The 21,024-nt window shown below is 40.8% G+C and overlaps 1 protein-coding gene across 2 annotated transcripts in view; it reads left to right on the plus strand.

Annotated features, from left to right (window-relative positions):
* Positions 1-21,024, plus strand: part of ALCAM (activated leukocyte cell adhesion molecule) — a 142,709-nt gene that overhangs the window by 117,025 nt on the left and 4,660 nt on the right. For both annotated transcript variants that reach the window (XM_069757751.1, XM_069757750.1), the window contains one exon: positions 20,491-20,606. In XM_069757751.1, the coding sequence (XP_069613852.1) occupies positions 20,491-20,578 (88 nt within the window). In that variant the 3' untranslated portion in view covers positions 20,579-20,606. The remainder of the gene's footprint in view (positions 1-20,490; positions 20,607-21,024) is intronic.

Below are 21,024 nucleotides of genomic sequence, written 5' to 3' on the forward strand. Positions count from 1 at the left end.
CGGACCAGTGTTAATCTATGGGGCAGATCACATCACCGTATTTTTTTTCTCAGACGTATTCGACGTGCATGTAAAATTGTCCGTGTATATCGTCTGAGACTCGCCAATGCAAGTCTATGGGTGCGAGAAAAAATCTGACGCCACACAGACCATCCGTCTAGTTTGTGACAAATACGCACATATTTTCCTCATTTCAGCCCATCGAGCCATTAAATTCAATGGGGAAAAGTACAGTAGTGAGGAATGTAACATCATACATATCATACAGATACATAAATGCGAGAAAATCCCATCATCACATTGCAGATGCATTACACACGGATGACCATACGGAGAACACTTGTGCGACTCTCGGCAGAGCGACTCGGACTGATTCTTCATATGTTAAGTGTGACAATCATTCTGTGAGCATGTAGCTGTGGTCAGCCGTTCTAAGCAGACTATTAAGCCAGCATGATAAGCAAACAAGTAGTCAAACGGCAATCGTTAACATGTGTTGCCCACCTAAGTGATAACAACGGTGCCTTTATTTTGTTTTAGCTATTTCCCATGCAATAGTGGAAGCCAAATGAGAATTCAACACTGTACTAACATCTACACATAAATGACCATCACCAAATCATCACTTCCCGTAGTCCATGGAGTAGTTATTCTCACAGGTGAACCACACGCTGCACCCTTTGGGGCCAATTCATGACGACTGGAGTGGCGCCTTCTCGTGCTACATCAGTCTCGCTGAAATACAAGATGAATTTGGGGCATATTCTTTGTGGTGTGTTCCTCCATGCTGTGCCACTTCAGGGGCTGGAGTAACATTTCTGGCATACAAAAAGCCAAAAAATGTGACTTTTCAAGGCTTTCACACCACTTTTCTACCACTAGGCTATGTGCACACGCTGCGGATTTTGCTGCGGATCCGCAGTGGCTTTGACGCTGCGGATCTGCAGCAGTTTTCCCATGCGTTTACAGTACCATGTAAACCTATGGAAAACAAAATCCGCAGTGCACATGCTGCGGAAAAAAACGCGCGGAAACGCTGCATTGTTTATTCCGCAGCATGTCAATTCTTTGTTTGGATTCCACTGCGGTTTACACCTGCTCCATAATAGGAATCCGCAGGTGTAAAACCGCAGGTGGAATCTGCACAAAAAACGCCGTAATCCGCCGTGCAGTTTACCTGCGGATTTACAAAAACAAGTGCGGAAAAATCCGCAGACATCCCACCTGCGTGGGCACATAGCCTAAAAGCTTTGATGAATCAGCCCTTGTCTTATCAATGGCCTTGCACAGCTGTCTACTCCTTTTATAGCAAATTACATTTCAGGATCCAATGAAATTGCTCTATCACTTGATGGGCAGAATTCTGCATGTAGACAAGAACATTTGTTCCTGTCCTACAGAGTTCCCCATGTTGATCTCTATCCTTCCCCATGTGTGTTTTCTCACAGTGCCGGTAACTTGGGACTTCTTCATTTACCGTAAATCCTGGACAATTGTTCATCATGAGAATTATGAGTCACATACAAAAGATATGGCAAGCCGTACATGCTTCCTGGGCATTCATAATTAAATAGATGGTAATAATCATAGACAGATTCCGATGCATTAGTAATGATGGAGGGCATCCTCCTTCCTCATAAAGTACAGAGAGAAAACCGTGTAATGTTGTTGTCTCCAAAATGGTTAACTGTAGGGCGGCATCCTCCGACTACTTGGCTACGTTGCACTCAACACCCATAAAACAAATGCAATGACTTCAAGGCAAGACATTCAGCTCCCAAGAAAACTCCTTTTATGCCAGCTTTAACAACCTTGTATGCCATGGCAATGCACATACTCCTATTTGTGGCACAGCAAATCCCTGCAGAAGCACCTTGAGGCTATGTTCACACGTTGCTTTTTTTAAAGCATTTTTGAGCATCATGAACTGTATGGAGCATTATATGGGGCTCCTGATTCAATATGGATATTCAAAAGCATTTAACCTACTAATGTCTCAATTAATTCAAGTGTATTGGTATTTATTTTTGACATTTCCCAGTAGCTGCTGCATTTCCCACTCTAGGCTTATACTCGTGACTTGCTGGGCCACAAATTGGAATATATGTACATTATTTCACTGTAATATACAAGGTTTAAAACAAAGCTGTAATAAAAGAATTTCTTTATTATGAGCTGGTTGGAATATTGGCCTTCTGGCTGCTAAGTTGGGATGTGGAGCCAAGGACCAGCTGAGAACAGGGGAACAGACTTGTACTTCTACGTTTGACTTAAGATAAGATTGAAAGACCCAAGAATAAAATATTGACCGTGAATATTATATTCCTTATTTGATATTTTGGTTATTCGAAGTACACAAAACAAAAAGCCAGAAATTGGAGTCTAAAATTATGTATGATATATTGTCAGTTTCGAACAGATTTCTTTCTCCTTCAGTAATAATCAGACCTGTAAGCTAGTGACGTTTTAATAGCCCCAGTGCTGTCAATCAGCATGCCTAAATGATATGTCCTCTAATTATATTTTCTGCAAGGATTATCTCCTGCTGTCAGTCTTGACACGGCCCTGTCAGTTTTGGAGCGATCGTGAGAATTTACTGAATTGCTTCAGTGTTGTGAAAAAAATGACTAGCAAATATTAATATTGTCAGAGCCCCCTGTGTCAAGTAACCTGCCTGTGAAGGTAGTGCATGTCTGGGTGTGAGCGCCATTAAAGGGGAACGTCATAGAAATGAAACATCCTTAATGTCAGAAGATACGTAAAATGAGATCTAATTAGTCACACAGTAGGAAACCTAAGCTGTCCAGGTTTTTTTTTTGTTTTCTTACATTTAATAAAATGTGTTATATCAGAAAAAAAAATCAGATTTTTTTATTTATTTTTTTGAGATGGGGATTTGTTTTCCTTTTTTTTGCACCTTTTTTATTTATATGTGACCATTAAGGAAGTTTATTTTTACTTTATTGATCATTTTTTCCGACTACTACTGGGCATCCATTTGTGGAATATAATACAGTATAGTGATGTATTAATTGCGCTATCATTGCTAATTAGCATGACTAAATGGCATGACAGAACCGTTCTGGGTGTGTTAGGACTGGGTGTGCAGACAGAGCTCCTTCCATCAAGTGATCATACGTTCTAACCAAATCATTGGTGTTGGCATTTCTCAAGCACTATGTACTGGTAGCTGGCGAAATAGAAGGCGGATGTGGTAATGAACCATTCCCCTGGATCCTGTGTCTGACAGCCAGACACATAACCTGATCCTGCTAGATTGTAGGACAGGAGCTCTAACCCCACTTGTATGTCATACGTCTTGCTCTGTGAATTTGGATGCGGGCTTGCATGCCTAGCCCAAATCTTTTATGGCAGATGATGACTGATGTAGTCAGCAATCATGTGCCTCAATCATCTGGGGTAGAATGGAGCTCCATCTGCCTCTGTTAACCTGTTAAATGCCTCTGTCAATTTATGGTCAAGAGGCAAGGATGGCCTGCTATGACAGCCGGGGGACTGCTAAAGACCCCTGTGCCTGTCATTACGATATTCCTGTGAAAGCCAGCCTGTAACTAGTCTTCGTAGGAAATCATGATTTTCACCATACATAGTGCTGACGCACTGCTATTTATAGTACAAGTGACCAAACAATCACAGCTTCAAGTCCACTAAGGGGATTAACAATTGCAATAAAAATTGGATTAAAATGTTATGAAAAAAAAAATATATAAAAGTTAAAATTACTCCCCTTTTGCCACATTAAAAATTAAACAAAAATTAATACACATTTGGTATTGCTGCATTCATAAAAGTCTGATATATCAAGCAAAATATAAATTAAATTAATCTGATGGATAAATGGCGTAACAAGAAATAATCGAAACAGGTTTACATTTTCTGGCTGCGACTACGTTGCAATAGAAAAATGGTATCAACAAAACATCAGCTCAGGGTGCAAAAGATAAGCCATCACCCAGCCCCAGACTCCAAAAATTAAAAACGTTACTGGTTTTGGAAAATGGAGACAAAAGCAAAACTTTTTTTCATTCCAAATTTCTTTTATTTTTACAACTTAAATAAAAAAATGTGCATACATGTTTTCTATCTGTGTTCTCTTTCTGACCTGGAGAATGAATTACCAGGTCAGTTTTACCATATAGTGAACATTGTAAATAAATTAATTTTTTCCCCCCATTTTTCAGTGCATCACTTGATAAAATTAATGGTTTCATTCAAAAGTTCAGCTCATCTGCAAAAAAACAAACCATCATACAGCTATGTGGATGGAAAAATAACAAGTTATGGCTCTTGGGAGAAGGGGAGAAAAAAGTGAAAACGAAAATAGCCATGTCTTGAAGGGGTTAAGCCCACTTTATTGTAAATTTACAACGCATGGATAAAGTTCATAACCAAGTGCTATAACACCTGATGAGGTTGAAACCAGACGTTTACATACACTATATAAAAAAGACACATATGCATGTTTTTCTCAATATCTGACATGAAATCAGAATAAATCTTTTCCGTTTTAGGTCAATTAGGAATACCATCATTATTAATATTTGCCAAATGCCAGAGAGCGAGAGAACGTTTTTCTCCAAAAATTAAGGTCTTTGTTCCTGTGTGCATTTGCAAACTTTAATCTAGCTTTTTTAGGTTTCTTTTGGAGTAAAGGCTTCTTCCTGGCAGAATGGCCTTTCAGCCCATGTTGATACAGTTCTCGCTTCACTGTGGATATTTACACACTTACCATCTTCCGCCATCATCTTCACAAGGTCTTTTGCTTTTGTCCTTGGGTTGATATGCACATGTCGGACCAAAGCAGGTTCATCTCTGGGACACAGAACCCGTCTCCTTCCTGAGCGGTATGATGGCTGGACATTCCCATCTTCTTTGTACTTGCATAAAATTGTTTGTACAGATGAACAAGGCTTGTGCAAGTCCACAATTCTCTTCATGATATTTTGGCTGATTTCCTTACACTTTCCCATAATGCACACAAAGAAGCATTAAAGGTGTGCTTCAAAATACATCCACAGGTGTGTCTCTAATTAACCGAGATGTTGCCAAAAAAACTATCAGAAGCTTCCAAACACATGACATCTTCATATGGGCAGTCCAGAATTGTTTAAAGGCATAGTAATCTTAGTAGTAAAAAATCCACCGCCAAGAGGTTGCAGTCCAATAAGCTTTATTCCAAAATCTTCATATAAAAGCATAGACAACTGACAATAGAAAAAAATGGCAGAAATATCAGGTGTCCCAGATGCCGGTTTACGCATTTCACGGCCAAATATGCCCTTAGTCATAACCAGGTTTTAAGGATGGTGTTTAGCTTTTAGATTTGCTGTGCAGTTCTCATAGGGATGGGTGGGTGTGGTGGAAATGGCTGTATGGGGAAACGGTGCCTTCATTCAAATGGCTAGAAGGATCCTAAATATATTTAGCCTTAGCATGGTATGGCCCTCTTTTCTAAAAGCAGATGCTGGGATTCTGTCAGGGTTTACTTGCTGTTTGCATACACAGTACCTTGTTTGACAGGAGAAAGAAATATAAAATTTTCAGATCATAAAGTTATGTGTGTTTATTGTAATTAAAGAAAATGTATCATCTTGTAAACTGGCATTAACATTAGAGAAGTATAAGAAAAGAAAGTATAATTGTATTGCTGACAACTAGTGATGAGCGAGCGTGCTTGCCACTGGATCATGCATCGGGTACACGTCAAGAATCGCGGTTGCTCGTGTCCCCACCTCGCATGTTTCGCAGCTGTTAGACAGCCCATAAACATGCGGGGATTGCCTGCTGTACACGGTAATGCAGTAGGAATGTATGGCAGGCAGTCTCCGCATGCTTATTGGCTGTCTAACAGCCGCAAAACGTGGGTCGGGTACACGAGTACCCACAATACTCGACGAGCACTCCAATGCACGATCGAGTGGAGAGCACGTGCGCTCACCACTATTCACAACCTCTAGTAAGTGTCACTCTTCCATGAGATGAATTGTTCCTTTGTGTACTGTATGTTCCAGGGGCCATATTTGCTGAAGAGGAATAGTTACTAATGAAAATTGTGAAATCTGGATTAACTAGGAAGAAACATGTTGATATTTTCTTCATTACTTGGCGATGGAATAAATGTACCGTTTAAAAGTTTTTCCCGTGCTACAGAGTTACAGTATAATACTAAGAAGATAATCTCTGCTCTTTCTGAATCATCCTGCCCTTAACTAAACCATGGGAATAGTGTCCTAGCTAAGATTGTACCATTCGCTTACTATAGATGTTTACATGAAATGTCTAACAAACGTCCAACACTCCGTCAGCAGCAGCCAGGATGAGGACATGATTTGTAATTTGTATGTATGGAGTACACAGCGGGGCCCGGTTTTGTGATCTGTGTATGCACCACAAAGGATTTATCGCTCATCCACAACTGCTGCTGTTTGATGAAGGGAATGGAAATTCATCAGCTGGAAAGAAAATCCAGCTTTGTTGTTTTGAGTTCTACCTTTTGTTATATACCAGGTTATCCATACGATTGACATTCCTGGAAGATAAATATTTGTTTAAAAAAAGGAATATTTTTTGTGTAGATATCGTCCTTGAAGCACAATGTGAAATTAACCTATATGGAGATTCTAATATTCGATTAAATGACAGGCAGGAATTTCGTAATGCTGATATGGTGCCCGTTTTCCCATCATGAAGGATAATTCCCGTAATAACGATCTTGTGGGTATTGTCTTGGTGAGTTCATGGTGAATGAACTTGCTCCTGCTGCAACTACAGTGGGGGCAATAAGGCTATGTGCACACGTTGCGGATTAGGCTTAGGAATTTCTGGTGCGGATTCTGCGTCTCCTGGCAGAAAACGCACCTGCGGATTTTTGTTGTTTTTTGTGCGTTTTTGCGGCGGTTTTCTTGCGGATTTGCTGCGTTTTCTACCCCTGCGGTTTTCTATAATGGAATGGGTACAAAAATGCTGCAGATTCACAAAAGAAGAAGTGACATGCTACTTCTTTTAAACCGCAGCGTATTTTCCGCAAAGTGCACAGCATTTTTTTTCTCATTGATTTACATTGTACTGTAAATCAATTGCGGATCTGCAGCGTTTCTGCACTGCAAAAAATGCTGCGGATCCGCAGAGAATCCGCAACGTGTGCACATACCCTTAGTGTTTGTTCCCTTGCTGATTTTGTAAGTTTGCCCACTGACAAAGATATGAATATAGTATTATTATATTTTAAGGGTAGGTTAATTTTAACATTGAGAGATGGTATAAAATAAAATCCAGAAAATCACATTGTATAAATTATAAAGATTTATTTGCATTTTGCAGTGAGAAATAAGTATTTGATCCCCTCCCACCATTAAGAGTTCTGGCTCCTACAGACCAGTTAGACGCTCCTAATTAACTCGTTACCTGCATTAAAGACCGTTGTCTTACATAGTCACCTTCATAAAAGACTCCTATCCACAGACTCAATCAGTCAGACTCTAACCTCTACATTGTAGAGGTTACAACAGAGTCTACAACATGAGCAAGACCAAAGCGCTTTATAAGGATCTCACAGACAAGATCATAGACCTGCACAAGGCTGGAATGGGCTGCAAAACCTTAAGTGAGACGCTGGATGAGAAGGAGACAACTGTTGGTGCAATAGTAAGAAAATGGAAGAAATGAATGTCAATCGACATCGATCTGGGGTACTATACAAAATCTCACCTCATGGGGGAGTATTTTTGATCATGATGAAGGTGAGAGATCAGCCTAAAAACTACATGGGGGGAACTTGTTAATGATCTCAAGGCAGCTGGGACCACAGTCACCAAGAAAACCATTGGTAACACATTACACCGTAAAGATTTAAAATATTGCAGTGCCAGCAAGGTCCCCCTGCTCAAGAAGCCACATGTGCAGGCACATCTTAAGTTTGCCAGTGAACACCTGGATGATTCTGGGAGTGATTGCGAGAAGGTGCTGTGGTCAGATAAGACAAAGTTGTGGTCTTGGCATTAACTCTACACGCCGTGTTTGGAGGAAGAGAAATGCTGCCAATGACCCAAAGAACACCGCCCCCACTGTCAAGCATGGAGGTGGAAACATTATGTTTTGGGAGTGTTTCTCTGCTAAGGGCACAGGACTACTTCGCCGCATCAATGGGAGAATGGATGGAGCCATGTACTGTTAAATCCTGAGTGACAACCTCCTTCCCTCTGCCAGGAAATAAAAAATGGGTCATGGCTGGGTCTTCCAGCAAGACAATGACCCAAAACATACAGCCAAGGCAACAAAGGAGTGGCTGAAAAAGAAGCACATTAAAGGGAACCTGTCACCCCGTTTTTTCAGATTGAGATATAAATACTGTTAAATAGGGCCTGCGCTGTGCGTTACTATAGTGTATGTAGTGTACCCTGATTCCCCATGTATGCTGAGAAATACATTACCAAAGTCGCCGTTTTCGCCTGTCAATCAGGCTGGTCTGGTCAGGTGGGCGTGTTCACAGCGCTCTTTTCTTCTCCAGCTTTCCGTTGGTGGCGTAGTGGTGTGCGCATGTCCAAGGTCCGAATTCCCTGCGCCCACGTGAAGACACAGCGCGCGATCTGCGCTGTAATCCCTTGCATCGGTGGGGGCGGCCATCTTCCTGGGGCCGCGCGTGCGCAGATAGAGTGCTCTGCTGCACGGGGCTTCAGGAAAATGGCCGCGGGATGCCGCGCGTGCGCATTAGAGATCGCGGCGGCCATTTTCCCAAAGCCCTATTTAACAGTATTTATAGCTCAATCTGAAAAAACGGGGGTGACAGGTTCCCTTTAAGGTCATGGAGTGGCCTAGCCAGCCGCCAGACCTTAATCCCTTAGAAAACTTATGGAGGGAGTTGAAGCTCCGAGTTGCCAAGCGACAGCTTCAAAATCTTAATGATTTAGAGATGATCTGCAAAGAGGAATGAACCAAAATTCCTCCTGACATGTGCGCAAACCTCAGCAACTGCTGTGCTTGCCAACAAGGGTTTTGCCACCAAGTGTTAAGTCTTGTTTGCCAGAAGGATGAAATGCTTATTTCTCACTGAAAAATGCAAATACATTTATATAATTTATACAATGTGATTTTCTGGATTTTATTTTTGATATTCTATCTCTCAATGTTAAAATTAACGAACCCTTAAAAGTATAGACTGTTCATGTCTTTGTCAGTTGGCAAACTTACTAAATGAGCAAGGGATAAAATGTTTATTTCCCCCACTGTAAATATTCTGCATTCATGATAATATTTTCACTGCACAGTAAATGGGGCTAATAATAGAACAACAATATCGGATACACTGCGTTTTTTTTTATATGCCATCAAAAATTGTCCTGGCCATTAAGGCATGCTAAAAACTGGACTTTTTTTTCAATGTCTTAACTGCTAGCCAATCAGTGAGAAAACTGGTTTCATGTATCTTGTTATATCTTTTTGATTCTAACATATTTATTCTGCACTTTGGTACAATGTATCTATTTTTTTATCCATAATTGTCTTCGTCAGAAATGATGGAGCTGACTTATCAAGACTGGTGGAGCACATGCTGGTGCTATGCTGGTTTTGCTGGAGACACTGCACTGAATTCATTAAGAGGTGCACACCACTTCATGAAGTTGGCACATCAACTCTATGGTGTGCCAATTTCATTGTCCATGATGAATAGCATTACTTGCACAGTGCAAGCCACAGATTAGGTGTGATTGGAGCAGCACGATAGTATTTTTAATTAATTTGATGGGCAGATATGGTCAAGACCCCATCCTGTCCTGTCTCCACTGGTTTTGGCAGAGCTAAATCAAACTGGTGTGAAAATGCCAAAAAGTGGAAAAGAATTTCTCCCCATTGTGCAAAAATGTAACTTTCAAAGCTTTTACCACCATCTTCTGGCATTAAAACTTTGATGAATCGCCCCCCTTGCGTGTAAAGTTCTTTGCAGGTGCGATCACATGTCATGCTGTTTCTTCTGAACAATTGTTTTCAGTGTTTTGTTCATCATTAGACCAAAAATAATAAAAATGAAATGTCAGGAATGCTGACAATTCAAGTGTCCATCCAGTTTGTCCAAAAACATTGTCAGCAAAAATGACTACAATTAAACATTGTGAGATGGGCTCATCGTGCCGGTGCCATGACATTGCCGTGTATAAGCATGAAATATTTAGAATGTCGTAGACCAGGATAGTGAGAGACAAAGAAATACTTAAGCATCAGAGCAATGAGCCTATATTTAGGAATGTAATAGTTTCTTTTAAAAACTTTTTATCATTCAACATTTTTTACATAATTATGTTAAATTCCTAATTATATGCTAAAAAGAATGCCATGTTGTTCATCAAGTCATGCAGCGCATCACTTTATGTTAGGAAAAGGTGTTAACATTTCAATGGGTCTGGAATCCTATTGATAACACAGCATCATTTTTTAGAGACCACCTGCTGCATTGGCTGTTAAAGCTCCAATCCTTCTTAGCTGTGTGGATGGTAGCCTATGAAAAGAATCACATAGCAGCAGGCAAGCATCCTAAGAACAGCACTGCATCTTGCCAAAGCCAGCAGCCTACATAGATTCAAAGCAATTACCTTCTTGACTTTTAATAACACATCCACCGGGAACTCCTCTTGTGTCAGCATGCATACTTCAAATGTGTGTTTTCATTGTGGAGCTCCAAGCAAGAATGGATTCATCACTGTAATAAAACATCTTCTATATAATTTTTACATCACAATATTCTTTTCTTCCTTGTTTTCTCAAAACCTAAACCTAGAATAAACCAAGCTGATATCAGTAAAGGAAGCATATAGAATAATGCAAGATTCGCACATCAGCTCCCAGTTTGACAGATCCGCGTTCCGTTTGGAGCCTGTGGGGAATCTAGTTATTGTTAAACAAGTGGGCATGAAAGGTTTTCCCTTTACTTCTGAGTGCCATGGGGATGAGGAATATAGCACTTTATAAGTGGCAGGCGTCTATTTTGGATTTGCTCAGATCCTGATAATCAGAAGACATAGAAGTACTGTATCTTTCTGTTAAATAAACACTTTCCTTTTCTAATGTGTGTTCAGTAAGAAAATGTTCAGTACATTTAGTCATGTTGAAGGGCCTTCCTTTATAGTAATTTATGTCATATTGTTTTTATACACTAAAAATGAGAGCCCAACTGGTGGGATTTCCACCGAGCCAAAGAACCATTGTGTCCAGTAAGGGAAGACCTTACTCATGGTTCATCGGGTTCGACCGAACTTAAGTCCAAAGTTCTGTTGGTGTACCCAAACCTGAACCCGGAGCCTCATAGAAATCGCTGGGACCCGAACTTTGGAGCTGGAATTTCTCTCTCCTCGCTGGACTCCCGAGCTGTAAAATGGACTTCCAGGAGAAGTATGTGTTCGGAGTTCAGCACCGTACACCAGGTATCCGGTACGAACCCCGAACTTTACAGTTTGGGTTTTCTCAAGATTCAAGATTCAAAGAAGCTTTATTGCAGGACCAAATACACATCAGTTTTGCCAAAGCAAGTGTATAGAGGCAATAGGGATAGGGACTGAGGGGATGTTGGGTAGGAGCTGTGGGGGGAGGTGGATGGGGCAGATCCAGGGTGGGGGCTATAGTCCATGGCATAGGGGAGATGGATGGGGCAGATCCAGGGTGGGGGCTATAGTCCATGGCATAGGGGAGGTGGATGGGGCAGGTCCAGGTTGGGGGCTATAGTCCATGGCATCATAGTTCTCTTTCTCGTAGTCTATGACATTCGCTCACATACCGCGCTGCTATCTCCACCGCTCTCTCTTCTTCTCCCAGCAAGATATAGGTTTTCTCTTCCTCCTTCATGGTGATGAAGTCTGGGAAGAGATGTGAGAGTCTCCTGAAGTGAGTGTCCCTCACTGCTGAGTATTTGGAGCAGTGTAGCAGGAAGTGGGTTTCGTCCTCTATGGCCTCCTGATCACAGTGTTGGCACAGTCTTTCCTCCCTGGGCTTGTAGCTCTGCCTGTGTCGGCCACATTCGATGGCCAGACTGTGGGCACTGATCTCTACCAGTAACCTAATTTTGGCACAGAAGGTGGAACATGCTTATGTACAATCTCTTTCTACTGTAGAAAGTGAAGGGAAGTATAGTCAAGTTAGAGTGAGGTTTTCTGTGATTTCAAAATTATGAATATGAGAGTCGAATAGCAGCAGGCAAGCATCCTTAGAACAGAACTGCATCTTGCCAAAATCAGCAGCCTACATAGAATTAAAGCAATTACCGTCTTGACTTAATAACACATCCAGCAAGAGCTCCTCTTGTATTAGCATGCATACTTCATATGCGTGTCATTGGGATTACATGCCAGGCGATCATGCAGACCAATCTTTGATGATCCATTTATAGAATACAAAAGTACTCAGATGGTGAGTTGCAATGGCGAGGAACCATAAAGAGTGAGGAACATTTTGCCATATTCATCTTACACTTTTGAGCTCAAATTCATAAGCTTGGAAAACTGTTGGGCTTTATTTACAGTGAATTGCAGGCTAATTCATGGAGTTCCTTATTTTATATAGGGCCTAAGAGTGCCGTATGCTAAAGTCTTTAGTGAAATATAAAGTGCACTACATCCAGATTGCTTTGGTTTATGGCATTTTTAGTGTAGGGTTTATTTCTTTCTTTTACTCAACACATCTCATTTTTTCTGCAGACCTTTTTATAGATCTTGAAATATACATCAAGCATTTGAAAATGTTGCAAAATAGAAAAACAAGAGAAGCATAAGGAAATTAATTGAAATTCTTACATTGTACAATATCTTAAAAATACTGTAAAACAATTGTGTGGATCAGTTCTAAATGAAAGATTTAGATATCGGAGTGAAACTGCTCTTGTATTATCTAATATATAAAGCTGAATGTGTGTGTGTTTGTATGTATGTATGTATGTATGTCCAGGATTGGCATCTGCACCGTCGCAATTACAGCCACAAAATTTTGCACAGTCACACGTCTGGACCCCGAGAGCGTCATAGGCTATGTTATGAGGCGAAATTTTAACCCCACGCGTTCCAATTCACCAAACAATTTTGCCCCTATCTACATAATGGGGAAAAAGTGAAAGGAAAAGTGTTGGAGGCAAATTGACAGCTGCCAGATGTGAACAAGGGGGACTTAAAGAGTGAGAGCGATGGCGCCAAAGAGTATATACCGTACAGTTGCTAAGGTGGGGCCCCGACATGGGATACTCACCACACGGGGATATGAACACACACACAAAAAGCGCCAAACACTACCACGTGCTTGAACACATATACCACCCTCAGCACACATTTCACCACACATACACCAACCTCACCAGATAAAAGTCGAAACACAAAAGTCGCCGCTCAAAACTCGCCACATGCAAAACTAGGCTCACGCAAAACTCGCCACACGTGCAAAACTCGCCTCATGGAAAACTCACCACATGCAAAACTTGCACATGCGGAAAAATTGCCACATGCACAAAAGTTGCAACACATGCAAAAGTTGCCTCACACAAAACTTGCACATACTCAAAACGCACACACATAAAACTTGCCATGCGCAAAACTCGCCATGCGCAAAACTTTCTGCACACAACTTGCTACACAAACCTGTCACATGCAACTCGACACACAAAAAGTTGCTACAAGCATGTCGCCACACAAAACTCATCTCACAAAAGTCGCTACATGCATGTAGCCACATGCAACTCAACACACACAACTTGACACATGAAACTCGCCCTAAAACACACACAATTCTGGTATTATCCTTCAAAAATAAAAATCTGATTAATAAGCAGACAAACTAAAAGAGCAACAAATGTACCATATAGGAAATGTACTGAGGTAAAAATACTAACCAAATAACGTGTGAACACGGTCTAATACAGGAGGAGATGACTTACAGATATATATATACAGGGGAGATGACACACAGATATATACTATATACAGGAGAGATGACACAAAGGTATATACTATATACAGGAGGAGATGACCTACAGGTATATACTATATACAGGAGGAGATGACACACTGGTATAGACTATATACAGGAGGAGATGACACACTGGTATAGACTATATACAGGGGAGATGACACAGGTGTATACTATATACAGTGGAGATGACACGTGTGTGTGTGTGTATGTATGTGTGTGTATATATACATATATATATATATATATATATATATATATATATATATATATATATATATACAAAAGGAGATGACACACCGGTATATACTATGTACAGGAGGAAATGACACACAGGTATATACTATATACAGGAGGAGATGACATACAGGTGTATATATTTATATATATACAGGAGGAGATGACACACACATATATACTATATACAGGAGGAGATGACACACATATATACTATATACAGGGGAGATGACACACAGGTATATACTATATACAGGAGGCGATGACATACAGGTATATACAGGAGGAGGTGACACTGGTATATACTATATACGGGGAGATGACATACAGGTACATACTATATACAGGGGAGATGACACACAGGTATATACTATATACAGGGGAGATGACACACAGGTATATACTATATACAGGGGAGATGACTCCCAGGTATATACTATATACAGGAGGAGATGACGCTGGTATATACAGGAGGAGATGACGCTGGTATATACTATATACAGGAGGAGATGACACACAGGTATATACTATATACAGGAGGAGATGACGCACAGGTATATACTATATACAGGAGAAGATGACATACAGGTATATACTATATACAGGAGGAGATGACATACAGGTATATACTATATACAGGAGGAGATGACATACAGGTATATACTATATACAGGAGGAGATGACATACAGGTATATACTATATACAGGAGGAGATGACATACAGGTATATACTATATACAGGAGGAGATGACACACTGGTATATACTATATACAGGAGCAGATGACACAGGTATATACTATATACAGGAGGAGATGACATACAGGTATCTACTATATAATTGTCTACGGGTCACTTCCGTCTGTCTGTCCTTATGTCTCTCATGGATATTCATTGGTCGCGGCCTCTGTCTGTCATGGAATCCAAGTCGCTGATTGGCCTCGCCAGCTGCCTGTCATGGCTGACGTGACCAATCAGCGACGGCCACAGTCCGATTAGTCCCTTCCTACTTACCTGCAGTCAACGCCCGCTCCATACTCCCCGCAGTTACCGCTCACACAGGGTTAATGCCAGCGGTAACGGACCGCGTTATGCCGCGGGTAACTCACACCGTTACTGCCGCTATTAACCCTGTGTGACCAAGTTTTTACTATTGATGCTGCCTAAGCAGCATCAATAGTAAAAACATCTAATGTTAAAAATAATAATAAAAAAAAAAAATCATATACTCACCTTCCGCCGCCTTTCCCGCTCCTGGCTACACTCTGGTGACCGCTCCATGCAAGCTGCAAGTTCCGGTGGTATGGGAGAAGGGCCTGCCATGACGTCACGGTCATGTGACCACGACATCATCACAGGCCCTGCGCGAGAAGGACCTGCCATGACGTCACGGTCATGTGACCACGACGTCATCACAGGCCCTGCGCAAGACCGACCTGCCATGACGTCACGGTCATGTGGTCAAACTACAAGTGGCCCTCGGAAGGTGAGTATATGTTTATATTTTTTAACCTGTGACATACGTGGATGGGCAATATACTACGTAGTTGGGCAATATACTACTTGGCTCTGTGCTGTATAATAATACTACGTCGCTGTGCAATATACTACGTGGCTCTGTGTTGTATACTACGTGACTGGGCAATATACTACGTGGCTGGGCAATATACTACGTGGCTCTGCTATATACTACGTGATTGGGCAATATACTATGTGGCTGGGCAATATACTACGTGGCTGCGCAATATACTACGTGGCTGGGCAATATACTACGTTGCTGGGCAATATAGTACATGGCTGGGCAATATACTATGTGGCTCTGTGCTGTATACTACGTCACTGGGCAATATACTACGTGGCTGGGCAATATACTACGTGGCTGGGCAATATGCTACGTGGCTGGGCAATATACTACGTGACTGGGCAATATACTACGTGACTGGGCAATATACTACGTGGCTGGGCAATATACTACGTGGCTGGGCAATATACTACGTGGGCTGTGCAATATACTATGTGGACATGCATAGTCTAGAATACCCGATGTGTTAGAATCGGCCCACCATCTAGTATATTATATAAAAGAGGAGATGACATACAGCAGGTATATACTATATACAGGGGAGATGACATACAGGAGCTATGTACTATTTACAGGGGAGATGACATACAGGTATATACTATATACAGGAAATGACATACAGATGTATACTATATATAAAGGAGATGACAAACATGTATATACTGAGAGGAAAATGAGAGGTGTGAGGTTTAAAAGGTGAGTGCAAAATGAGAGGAGTGAGGGAAAATAGTGGAGTGATCGGAAAATGACAGATGTGAGGTTGAAATGACAAATGTTAGGGGGGAATGAGAGGAGTGAGGGGGAAAATGAGAGGTGTAAGGGAGAAAATGAGAAATGTGAGGGGGAAAATGAGAGGCGTGATGGGAAAATAAGAGAAGTGAGATGCTATAACTAACCACAGATATTTACTATGCCCAGGCAACGCCGGGCTCTTCAGTTAGTAAGACTATAAAGTAGCACAAGTTCTTGTTCAGCAGAATGTCAGAAAGTGCTATCATACATAGCACAGCAAATAGATAACTGTGCTGATAGGGCTCTGGTTCGGGTAAAGTTTATCACATGATGGATTTCTGTACAGAGGTATGACGAGTTATGTTCTCTGCTCTCCCTGATACGGGGAAATGGAAAGTTTGGAAATTTCTTGAGTTTAAAAAAAGTGACACAAATGGGATCGGTGCAGTCAGTATAAATCTTAGTAGACATAAGCAAAGGCCATTGACCTCAGCCTTCGATTGCATAGCTCATTTGTGTTGTAATGGGTGTACTTGGAAGAGAGAATACACTTTTTTGTGCCTGCTTTTACAGCACCTGCGTCATGTAGAGAAGAATGCATTTCTCTGCATCGTTATTGCTTTATTTTTAGTATATCTGTCTTATTTGAAAGATCAGCTTAGTGAGAGGCTTTATACACATTATTACGTACCGTGCAGTTTTAGAACACTCGAAAAAAACATCTTGAGGATCAACAAACATCTGTAACTGCACAATTTGATGCCTGTGCACTTTTTCAAGCCATAGCAAATTTTAAAGCTGGCTGTGTTGAGGGTAAGCATTTTACTATGTATTTCTATTTTATGCAACTTAATCTGCTTTATAAATTCAAATAGCTCACATTGGCATCATGCAAAGCTTACAAAGTGACTGGAAAGGATTGCTCGAGTTAAAGAAAATGGGAAAAGTGGAACAGAGAGCACATAATAACTGTTATTTTATGTAATTTTATGAAAGTTCATTTTTCTTTTCAATTACTTGATCCAGCCTATATAATGCATTGTTTCGAGCACATTTCCTTTAATATCAGGTATGTGTTATTATCTGTGAAATATACATTAGTAACATTTGATTAGTCATGTAAAGGCAAACTTTATTTGTGTAGCATGTCAAACTGTATCAGACTAATGAGCACCTTGCCCCATTTTCACAGACAAAATATGAATATTATTAAAAAAAGGTATTGGCAGTGCACGCTTGGGGAAATATTTGCTGTATTGTTTCTAGAGTTTTTCTGTTTGAGAATATTGTATTCTGGTTTGTCACAAGCAGAAAAATTAAATTCAATGCTGTGATGTCTCTATTACCTGATGGGGAGACCACAACGACCAACAAAGCCCATGCCAACAAAACATGGTTTCTGTTAGGTTTCCTTCATGGTGTCCAGCATTTTACTAGAAAAATTGGCATTTTTTTAAAGAATCTATAAAGGCTCCTAATTAAATCTCCAACAAAAAGGTGACCTAGCCTAAAGGCCCCTTCACATTAAGCGACGCTGCAGCGATACCGACAACGATCCGGATCGCTGCAGCGTCGCTGTTTGGTCGCTGGAGAACTGTCACACAGACCGCTCTCCAGCGACCAACGATGCCGGTAACCAGGGTAAACATCGGGTAACTAAGCGCAGGGCTGCGCTTAGTAACCCGATGTTTACCCTGGTTACCATCCTAAAAGTAAAAAAAACAAACAGTACATACTTACCTAACGCTGTCTGTCCCCGGCGCTCTGCTTCTCTGCACTCCTCCTGCACTGACTGTGAGCACAGCGGCCGGAAAGCAGAGCGGTGACGTCACCGCTCTGCTTTCCGGCTGACCGACGCTCACAGCCAGTACAGGAGGAGTGCAGAGCACAGCGCTGGAGGACAGACAGCGTTAGGTAAGTATGTACTGTTTGTTTTTTTTTACTTTTAGGATGGTAACCAGGGTAAACATCGGGTTACTAAGCGCGGCCCTGCGCTTAGTTACCCGATGTTTACCCTGGTTACCAGTGTAGACATCGCTGGATCGGTGTCACACACGCCGATCCAGCGATGTCCACGGGAGATCCAGCGACGAAATAAAGTTCTGGACTTTCTTCAGCGACCAACGATCTCCCAGCAGGGGCCTGATCGTTGGTCGCTGTCACACATAACGATTTTATTAACGATATCGTTGCTACATCACAAAAAGCAACGATATCGTTAACAATATCGTTATGTGTGAAGGTACCTTAACCTTTCCACTTTTAATGGTCGTCATGGCCCATGTTTATTGAGTAGTTTACACCAAACCAACTTCTAGTAATTTGGCAGTTTTTGCACTTGCAAGTTGATACCCTTTCCGACTTTTGCCCCATGCTCAACACAATTTGAAAAAATTGCCAAAGTGAACCGACCAAGTTAGAGCATAGTCAACAACTTTAAAGAGTTATTCGCAAAAAAACTTATTAGCCTATATCCTGTGGAACTTACGGTACTCGGCCTCAGCTCCATTAATTGATTTTAGGATCTCCGGAAATAGCTACGCTCTGTACTCAGCAGACCATGAATAAAGCGGAGGTTGAGCATGTGCACCTCCATTTAGGATCAGTCTGTCTATCTAGCCCTCATCTCAGAATCTCTGGGGGTCGCAGCTGTTGAAATCCAACCACTAATCCTCAAGATTGATTCACAGGACTCCGGTCCAACATGAAGTCAATACCTGGTGGCAGGATTTCCACGAATCTCTCTCTCCTTTTGGTGTCCCCGCCATGGCATTGGATTTGTCAGGGCTGGCAGGACTTTGAATGTGTGTCATATCGCTCTAGCCCTGGTGGATCAAAAATAGAGAGATTTACTGGCCTTCCATCTAACTGACAGGTAATACTGACGTGGACGCTGGATTAGAGTCCCGCGAATCAATCTGCTCATTTCTAGGAATGTGTCATGCACATTTTAATACATTTGGTGCAATTTACTTTAATTTTTTTTTAGACTGGATTATAAAACCCAGTCTTGATAAATCTGCCTCTCTGAGTCTAACTGAATTGTAAATGTACAAGCGTCTACTACATGGAAGTGTTTGTTTTTTTTGTTAAATAACAGCAGTGTCTACCCTTAGCCTTAGGTAACAATGTACATCACTAATCCTTCACAGTAGACTTGTTATTGTTGCTGCCTAGCCAACAAATTAACCTCAGAGAAAATCCTTATTTGTGAAGGTTTTGCTTCTGACATTTTTGATTCATTTGTCTCTTCTGATGTACACAGGCAAACAGTTGTAACCTTCTCCTTGACATTCTTCTCTGTGCCTTGCAGTGCACTGACAGACTTTCACAGTGGGCAATTTGGTTCCTTTTCAATATAAATCTTATGGTTAAAAAAAAAAAAAAAAACCTCTGGGGTAACTGAATGGCATAGGTTTAGAAATGTACCGCATAGTGATGAAAATGTACTTAATTTACTTTTTTATATGACCCATACTTTTTGTACTCTTTGCAATGTTTGATAGAATAATAATTTGAGTAAATTTGCAGAATGATTCACTCTTTGTGTTCCTAATCGATCATCGTTGTGGCGTTTGCCTGTTAAACTGTTGGGGGTGTTCTTCGCTCTGCATTAAATCACTCTAAGGTTTGGCGACTCGTAAATCGGTTTTCCTCAAGCCACATTAATTTAACTAAGGAGAAATAGTTTAGTGAATATCTTGGCAGTGTTCCTAATGCGTTGCAGACGGACAACGGGGTATATGGGTTTTTTGGAAAGAAGCCTGCATTTTTTGTTTAAGTTCTATTTAATATTTTAATTGCTACTACGTAACTTTTATGCCTGTAATTTCAAGAACATATCATGTAATGGTGCCCTGGACAATTGTAAAAGTTGAACCATTTTCCCTCACTGCACTAATGCACGATTGTTAATTTATTGCATTAAATGAATCACCAATTGATGCTCTAATAATCAGCATTTGTTTTATGTTTTTTTTTTTTTTAGCTCAGCCTCGAAACATGTAGGAAAAGAACTTGGTAATACAGAAGAAAACAAGAAGCTAGAAGAAAATAATCATAAATCAGAAGCATAAAAATAATATAAATAACACAATACTCAAGGTAGATTTCACTAAGTCATCTTCTTCCAAAGCTGTTTCTTTTTACAAGGACATGTTCCACGAATCCGTTTTACTGCGATGACTGTAATCCAAATACATAATAACTACTCCCTTTTTTTTCAAAGCACAGCTTAGACTTTGCATAAGAGAATCATCTCTGTATGATTTCCAAATTCTCATATTGCACCTGGTTTATACCAGTAGTGAAGAATTCATGAGTCTGACAATCAATTTATCAACAGACAGTGCCTCATGAATATTTGACGTGAAATGTCTGTGATGTCACTGATTTATGGTACATTGAGGAATTTTCTTCTATCGGCTCTACTGGAAAAATGTCAACCGAAGCAGCACTATTAAATTGTACATTAAAGCATGTTTGTTCAGAAAGTTGCAACAGTCATAAATTACGTCTACTT

This window comes from Ranitomeya imitator, chromosome 3 (assembly GCF_032444005.1).
Source record: "Ranitomeya imitator isolate aRanImi1 chromosome 3, aRanImi1.pri, whole genome shotgun sequence".
Taxonomy (NCBI): Eukaryota; Metazoa; Chordata; class Amphibia; order Anura; family Dendrobatidae; genus Ranitomeya; species Ranitomeya imitator.